The sequence below is a fragment of the Agrilus planipennis genome, unplaced genomic scaffold (assembly GCF_000699045.2).
Source record: "Agrilus planipennis isolate EAB-ADULT unplaced genomic scaffold, Apla_2.0 scaffold46, whole genome shotgun sequence".
Classification (NCBI taxonomy): Eukaryota; Metazoa; Arthropoda; class Insecta; order Coleoptera; family Buprestidae; genus Agrilus; species Agrilus planipennis.
This window is the reverse complement of record NW_020438933.1, coordinates 1,112,021-1,121,243: the sequence shown is the minus strand read 5'-3', so window position 1 is coordinate 1,121,243 and position 9,223 is coordinate 1,112,021. Positions and strand designations below refer to the sequence as shown.

The 9,223-nt window shown below is 37.1% G+C and overlaps 1 protein-coding gene across 1 annotated transcript; it reads left to right on the top strand.

The window, feature by feature from the left end:
• Window positions 1-776: 776 nt before the first annotated feature.
• On the top strand, window positions 777-4,413 carry LOC108744738 (FERM, ARHGEF and pleckstrin domain-containing protein 1-like). Its single transcript, XM_025974258.1, has 4 exons — window positions 777-882; window positions 1,239-1,374; window positions 1,601-1,738; window positions 3,640-4,413. Exons 1-4 carry the CDS (start codon window positions 871-873, stop codon window positions 3,819-3,821), a joined length of 468 nt encoding a protein of 155 aa, XP_025830043.1. The 5' UTR covers window positions 777-870; the 3' UTR covers window positions 3,822-4,413.
• Window positions 4,414-9,223: the final 4,810 nt, after the last annotated feature.

Genomic DNA, 9,223 nt, shown 5'->3' with positions numbered 1-9,223 from the left:
TTTAGGAATGACCATATAAATATTTACATGCCTAGAAATATATAAATATATTTATTAACTTTGAACCCCATAACTTTTTATGGGGATGAGACCGCTACGAACTTTTTATGGTACAGTGGGGAGACCTCCTCTTTCGATCCCCCCCAGCCATCATCTAGACCTTTGCCAAATTTTTTTTTAAGAAAATCAATAATTTACAATCCGAAGTCGGTGTGCGTAAATTGGCAACAGGGGTGTCTGATATTGATTAAGCTTAGTGTGATAAAAACTTTGCAGCTACATGGATGGACAAGTATGCATTGTCGTTTATCGAAAGTCAACCAACAACAAACTTAAGTACTTGAAAATTAAGAAATATTGTATGCTTTGTACTATTTTTCGATAGTGCAAATTTTATAAAATACTAAACTTTTTTAAAAACAAATGTAATGTAGTTTCACTAAATTTTTTACTTAAAATACTCAAGTAAGTAATATTCTTGAAAATGATCGAATTCCATCGAAAGAATATTGTCAAGCATTCGAAATAGATAATTCAGTGGAACTACATTGCATTTGGTGCTATAAAATTGATGTTATTTTATTCTTAATACATTTTTTGATTTATTAGAATTAATGAAAGTTATTTTAAGGGTTGTTAAAACATTACCGTCCAAACCATCCGGACAGAGCTGATTGCCTCACTGCAAGCGATAGCCTAAAGGAACTTATCCAACCTGTTTCCGAAACTTTGGAGCATTCAGAAAATCTAGCAGCTTTAATAGAATTACAAAGGGATATAATTGGATTTGATAATCTGGTACAGCCGTCTCGAAAATTTATTAGGCATGGTTGTCTCCTAAAACATTCCAGAAAGGGGTACCAGCAGAGAATGTTTTTCTTGGTAAAGTATAAAAGCTTTAAGAAATTGCTTATGTTCTGATATAAACACGTTCGCAACTTGAGATTAAGGGTATGATTTTATATGCAAATTGCAAAGTAATTTTTGGAGAGGTAACCGAACATTTTGTTTTTTAAATTGATCGCTCTATTTTCTTACATTTTTTTTTAGTTTCCATTCAAAATTAAAAGCTATTTTGTTGAATAAAATTTGCATTTAAATTCACTACTTATGAGTTATTTGACGATTAAAAATAAATAGAAGAGGGATGACATATAATATTACGGCTTTGATCACTCCATTTAGTCTGAATTAATGTATTTTTCACATTAAAACCTTTTTTAATTTGAGATTTATAGTTTTCAGATATTCTTCTTTATACATCAAGATCCCAAGCAACTCTACAATTCAAAGTTCATGGTCACTTACCTCTTCGCGGTGTTCTGTTACAAGAACCCGAGGGTGAACTGGCCAATTATGGCTTTATAATTTATGGTATTGACATTGATAATACTCCTTCACTACCACTCGTACGACTACTATTACTTTTGATGATACTAATTAATTAATTTAATATCGTTTGTACAACTACTATCCCTACTACTACCACCATTACCATTACTACTAGTAGCTAGATTTGCTATCTACTTTCATCGATACTAACCAACTTCCTTTTTGGTAAGGGTTTGTACTCCTAATATTATTGATCATTTTACTACAGGTGGTAATCGTGCCTTAACAGTGGCTGCCAATTGTCAGGAAGAAAAGGATAGATGGAAGGAAGATCTCCAGAGTGCCGTGCAACAAGCGCGGGACAAGCCGGATGCCAAAGTTACTTACTTGAGTTTGAAAAGTAGTAGTAAGTTATGTTTTCGTAGATGATAAAGTAATATATTTTTTGTTGAAGATTGTTAATTGGCTAATACTTAGTCCTATAACTTAGTTGAAACCGTTGCGTCAGTAGTATGTTACAAACTTTTCACGTACTTACATAATACTTTTTCTTGGTGCGAAAAGTAAAAATTTAAAAATTACTTGAAAAATGGAATAGAAAAGGAGACTGTACTGATGGATATAAAAAAACAAGAAAAGACTTACCCCAAATTCACCACAACAATTTTAAAAACGTGGACACGTGTTTTGCTTTGAAGTATCACGTAGCAACTGCGCATATATTTTGTACTTTGCGTTTTAATGAAGTGGGGATAAATTTTTTTTCCGCGTGTTTACTACTTTGTCTTTTGAAGCCCCTTTTAAGAAATATTAATTTTCAAATCGTTTGCAACCTATACTTTCCCTAGTATTTAAAGTATATTTTGACGTTATATTAATTATAATTATGCCGTGTCACCTCATTTTATTAGTTTTAGCGTAAAACTATAATAAGCTATTTATTTTCCTCATTTAGTTTGTTTTTTAAGCATTGATTCATTNTAGACCTATATTAAATATAAAGAATCGCTTAGGGACTTAATATTGAAATTTAAATTTTTATTTTAGCACTAATTTTCCCTTTTGTGAAAATATTTTTCTACGTTTATTTTTGGTAAATTTGTGTCATTTCATGTAGAATATGAACCTCGTATCTTGTACATGCCTTTATTTCCTTTCTACTTAAATTGTAATTTTATTAATAATCATCTTCAGCTCTAGTTGCCTGCACCCCTTATTGCTGGTTTTTCACTCAATTACCTTGTCTAAAACTGTATCTATTAATTTCTGCGTATATAAATTCGAGCCTTATTTTAGTATTCTATAATTATTAAAAAATGTCGTTATTGCTATTTTCGTTTGCGCAACCTTACCCTGCTGCTGTCGCCTAAAAAAACCTAGTAGGCTCTGAGTTGCTTAGAGAAGTTATATTATTATCTTATAATAATGTAGTAAATTTGGTTTCAGAATCAATTATCTGGATATTTATTACGAAAATTCAAAAGTTCCAACGGCTGGCAAAAGTTATGGGTAGTGTTTACATCATTTTGTCTGTTTTTTTATAAAGGTTGTATGGACGATTTTCCCTTGGCGTGTTTACCTTTACTTGGTTACTCCATTAGTGCGCCTGCAGCTGAAGATAATATTGGAAAAGATTTCGTTTTTAAACTACTGTACAAAAGTCATGTTTATTTCTTTAGGGCAGAATCAAACTACACTTATAACAGGTTAGTACAATAAAAATTTAAATGAAACGTTACGATGACAAAGAAAAATGAAGGAAAATAAAACCTTTGCCGGTTAAATATAAATAAGATGTTTGCAAATATGCATTTGAAACACTAATTGTGATAACAGCTGATTTTAATTTCACATGTGTACAGTGTCCCGAAAAATTTAAAGAAAAATACAACTAAAACTATGCCGAGTCACCTCATTTTATTAGTTTTAGCGTAAAACTATAATAAGCTATTTATTTTCCTCATTTAGTTTGTTTTTTAAGCATTGATTCATTTTTATTAATGTAGGTATATGCATATACAGTGTGTTTCTGAAAAAGTAGCACGGTTTGGAGTTTGTTAATGATGCAGTATGCATTCTACCCTGAACACATTGATCATAATATCATAATAGGGTCGGACTGGTCCTTTGACATTGAAATTACGGTTTTCTTGAACTTTCGAACCACTAAAAGTTTTCTTGTTAATACTTATTTCAGAAACACTGAATAAAATTTACAACCGAAGAAATGTTTCTGAATTAAAAAAAAAAAAGAAGAAACACTCATGTATAAAATAACCTTTAATTAATACATACCTATTTCAATAGGCTCATCTGACGAAATAATGGATCAATGTGGAACAGATGTTGGTACGCAAACTAAGCCTGCCTTGCAAAGGAACAATAATACTATACATGTTTGTTGGCACAGGAATACCAGTATTAGTATGAAAGACCAGCTAATAGCTGTTGAGGTAGTTATTAACATTAATTTTAAAATTTTTAGTTAGTTTCTCACTTGTCTAATAATTACTTCATCAAATCTTATGATCGTTTTATTGGTCCACATTCCATTTTACTTAATCGACCTCAAATGAACTGTGCGTGAATGGTTCGAATGACATTAAAAATCAATGAAAATGAGGTGCGGATTATTATTGTTAAACCCAGGTCGGAACCTGTAGTAAATGAAAAGAGGCTATCGGTGTTAACGTTTAAGATTTAAAACAGCTCATTTACAAAAAACCCTTTTTCTGATTTAGTGTGGGCAAATTTATAAATAGCACTAGTCAAGTCAATATTTCTATGTTAAGCATTTTTTTTATCATTAAAGTCAAGTCATTCAAACGTTCTTCGGCCATTTTGCTACTTAACTCATTTCTTTACCTTTTAACTTCTTCGATAAGTTTAAAGACTGAGATACAGGGAGTGTCTCAAAGGTGATATTTTTCAAATTCCACCCTATATCTTAATTCTGCTGGCGCCGTCTGATTTCCCAAAAAAGTACCACATTGTCGTGAAAACCATGTGTTTTTAATAATAAGGGAGATACCCCGCTTAAGTGCCGAAAATGAGATACCCTGTACCGATCAAAAATTCAAAAAATGTCAGANAACTAGATTTTAATTAATGAAGATATTGTGATGTATTTTTTTAACCATATTTAACGTAGGTTTTACATACTTTGTAAAATTTTATTAATAAAAATAAAATGACAATTATTATCCAGAAATATTTGTCAGAGCCAGTAAATTTGTGTTTATTAAGTTTTTTTAATTATGAAAAAAGAAAATGTAAAAATTATACATTTATCCTTCCCACCGTCTGACTGTCGTTGTTCAATCTAATTGCTTGAAAAATCGCTGTTCATCTTTAGTTTTGTTGGATAAATTTTTTTAGTTGTGAGTGCATGTTCAAGTTTGTAAACAAAATACAAATGTGAGATATCCTTGAAAGCATCGACACCAATCTATTGGATAACGATAAAGAATCATCAACTTGTATTGCATAGGCGTTGCAGAGCTGCGGCACTCCCAGAAAAACTGGATATTTATGTATTTTTGTGACGTAATTACTGAAATTTCTTACTATAATTAAGTGTACCTACGTACGATTTACCCTCATAAGCACATTTGCAAATGTAAATGGGAGGAGTCAGTGTGTTGCATTAAAATCAGCTGTGTAATGCATAAGCTTCGCCTCTATGCGATAACTACCGTTTCTTAGTGTGTGTGTGTGTGTGTGTGTGTGTGTGTGTGTGTGCCTGTGTGCCTGTGCAGGTGCGTGCGTGTGTAGGTGTGTATGTGTGTCTGTGCAGGTGCGTGCGTGCGTAGGTGTGTCTGTGCAGGTGCGTGCGTGCGTAGGTGTGTATGTGTGTGTGTGTTCACGTGTACTTACCACTACATAGCGAGGTCTTTCAATCCCTACTTGCGCTTGTTTTGACAAACCACACATCTCTATCGGTACTTCGTAATGAAGTGATAGTCAAATTGGGATTAATATGGATTTATTTCGACCTATTTTTCTGTATATCGTAATTTAACCTTCGTGTAGATATACAGGGTGTCTCACACAACGAATATTTCGGAAACTACTTCGACTTGAAATTTGGACAATAGCGTTATTGGGTATGCTCTCCTCAGTTAACATAATGGCATTTACGTAGCACTTTTGGTTGTACCGGAAGTTAACATCAACTTCGTTATTTTAAATGGAACACCCTGTATATTACGACGGTTTTGAATTCTACTTTAGGTTGACTTTTATAGTGCTTTCCTACTTCAAATATTTACCGTTTTCCATATTTTAACTTTTTTTTTTTAAAAGTAGCACTGAACAATAGACAGCAAAAGAGCATGCGTATTTTACACAAAAAAATTTTTAGCAACATTGTTTTTAGGAAAGATAGTTATACCCTCAAGCTTCCCGTCCATGTGTTTAGATAATCTTAAATTTATAAGGAAAAGTTATTGCTGCTGTCACTCTGTTGCTTTTTAGAAGGTTTTATTAAAAAAATACAAACGCAATTGACAAAACATAAAACAAACTAAAAAACAGCATGCAGTTAAACATAAGGACATACAGTAAAAGGAATTTACTGATAACAAAAAGCCATAAATCATCGGATGCGCAGTGGCAAATCGAGGCGGTGACTTTCGGCCTGTGCACAGAGTTGATAACTGCTCAGCTAAGGTCAGTGGCGAGTTGCAAATTAACAGTGGAAAAAAATGCTGATTTGTATAGTGTTCGATTATGAGTAATCTTGGCAAAAGTAAAGTTCTGATCAATCAGACCAAAGAAGCCATTTATAACGTGTTCCTGTACATGGTTAATTTAAGAATGTGTAGTATTGCACAACAGTAGTACAGCAATATTGTTGGCCCTTTCATTTATTGCTGTACTAAGTACATTACTACTAGTGGCTATTCTCTAACACGCTACACTCGACGCAGGTACAGATGACTTTTTCTAACACTCTCTGGTCTTTTGATCTGAATAAATCTTTGGTTAGTTCGTCTGCTCTCGTGTGTGTCGTCGCAATATGATTGAGAGAAATAACGTCCTTGAGTGGTTTTCTTATGGTAGCGTATGTCGGTATGTTTACTTTTCGCGTGGAATACAGGATTTTTTGCGAAATTTATAGCTCCCAAGTTGCAGAATATGGGCACGATGTTTCCAGTTTTATTTCCGTTCAGTTTTAGTTCAGTTAGGAATTTCTGAAGGTAAATCTCTTCAATATAAGAATAAAGGCTTTCACGGCCGAAATCCATAGTAGAATGATGGTTTGGGCTATAGGGCCGTGGTCTAAGTGAACTATTTGGTCCTGACGTTTCATCAGCTACTGCGGCTGACATCATCAGTGGTAGTGCTGCGTTAACAATGTGAACGTAGATTAGATCTTGAAGTCTCGACAGCGACTGGGTGGAGAGCTGAAAAAAAAATAAAAAACTTTTGGGTGTTTCATTCCAACCAGCCAGTAATGCTGGTGGGCGGGCCGTCCCTCCGGACTATGCCGGAAGGTAGGGCGGAAAGCCCTCTTCAGCCTGCTTTCAAGAATCGTGGGAATGGGTGGGTGGTGGTTCGGGTGAGAAAAATGAGACGGACGAAATGAAGACAGAAGAGAATGAAAGCGTCCTCCCGAATGCTAAGCAATGGTCTAGATCTCTAGGCCATGCCGCTGGCTGATCATTGATATTTATATTGTGGTGTAGTGGGAGGGGCAGGGGCATGGCTTCGTCGGCGTCAGCGTCGGCTTGACTCATCCGATGAACGTTCGGTGTATTGTTCGGTGCTTTCTGCATAGTTTTCTTTAGGACTGGGTACCATACTTTATTCAAACGAAGCCCTTCTTCTTTTCCGTCTCTAGTTCCGTCATTGTTAATAACATGGTTCGGTTCTCCTATTGAATGCTCAGCTAGGGCCGATTTTTCAGGTTGTAGAAGTCGACAGCAGCGTTCATGTTCGGCTATTCTTGTGTTGATGCTGCGTTTTGTGGTGCCAATGTAGACTCCTCCGCAGGAACAAGGGATTCTATAAACACCAGCGGATGTTAAAGGGTCTCTAGGATCTTTAGCTGATCTTATTAAGGTTCGTAGTTATTGTGCGGGTTTGAAGAAGGTTCTGACGTTATGACGCATCAATAACTTCCCAATGCGATCCGTGACCGTTTTAATATATGGAAGGAAGGCGAAACCTACGGGCGGTGGTTGAGGTGTCTCCGGTGCAGTTTTCCTGGGATGAAGGGCACGTTTGATCTCCTGTGACGATCAGCCAGCTCTCCACCCAGTCGCTATCGAGACTTCGAGATGTAATCTACGTTCAACGTCTGAACAGAATAGTTCACTTAGACCACGGCCCTATAGCCCGAATCTTCATTCTACTTTGTAAATCTCTCCTTTTGAGATATCTGAGAGACCCATATATTCAGCTTCATTGGAAGTTTCTCTATGAAACAGGAGCAATTATGAGATCTTTTGTCTACCAAATTTTCGCCCTAGTCGACATCGACGAATCCGGAATATAATTCGTTACTGGGCAAATCGGACAATCATAGTGACGGTATGCCTTTGAGGTATCTCAAAACTTGTTTCGCTGCTGCATATGAGATTCGTTATAGCAGTTGAATTGTCAAAGCAAGCTACATGCGAAACTGATTTCCGGTCTCGTGGCGACGGCTAAGTAGTTTAAGGCACCGATCAATTCTCGGTAAGATAACGTCGACTCGTTTTCGGCGCTTTCAAGTTCACATTTGGCGGTCTAGTACTAAGACCGCCCAAGGTTTTCACCTTGTCGCGGTGGGGGCTCTGTACCCATTCAATGTTATGGTGAAGCAAAAGATGGACACGGGTGAAGGTCCGAAAGCACACGTCTGGTGTGCCGTAAAATGCCGCGGATATCCCGAGGGGAAAGTACGCGGTAAGCTGGCATTCTAACACCATTAGTGGCAATCGCATGGGAACCTCGACAGGCATCGAAAAGCCAGCGATCCTCTGAGTAGCTGATCTCCTACTCATGTCTAAGGTCGAAGTAAGTGTCCTGACTACTGGTGCACATCAGGCGGGGTCACATAGGAGAGGGTAACCTGACCCATTAGGGGGGTTACGACGTGAAGCATAGTGGAATGCCGGCAACTATATATGGATCGGGTGTGCAGTCTGACTTATGAGGGGGGCTGCACATTTGTGTGGCGAAAGCAGAGTAGATGCGAAAAGCATAGTAGCTCGGGCGAGCCAGGGGGCTGAAGGATGTCCGGTACGGCAAAACGGATGTCACCCAGCGAGTGGTGCTCCGAAGAAGCTAATGGCAACCGGAGAGCCTATACCGGTGCTCGGGAGGCGGAGGAGCTCCTGGAGTTTAGCTTTGAATTCTGCCCCGCCAATTGGTGTTGGACTCGAGGCGGTAGTTAGATACAGCCTACATGCTGGGTTAGAGGGCTGTACAGCGGATCGCCCGGTTCGTTGTGTAGTCCCTGCATTGAACGCTTAGGGGTGTCGATAGGCCCGAACCTGGGAGTTACTCGCCTCGTTAACCCTCAGGAACCACATCGGTGGCTTCTTGGAACCATTCCGTCTGACGGAGGGGAGACCCCAGGGAGTCCCTCATTCCATCATAGTTAGTCTAGTTCTAGGACCGATTGAAGTAGCGATTGTTTACATTCTGTCATCCCGAATTTTTCGAGTACTTTACTAACGTAACCTTGTTGACTCGGATGGATTTCATTTCCGTTTCTACGGAATTCAATGCTTAGACAATTATACACTTCTCCGAAGTCTTTAATACTAAAACTGAGTCAATTTATTTGCTATGTTAATGATGATACTTTCAACAGATGATAATGTATAATGCAAGGATCGGCGTTGGTCGGATGAAATTTTAAACTTGGTTTACTTTTTTGTTTCTATTTTTTTCAACT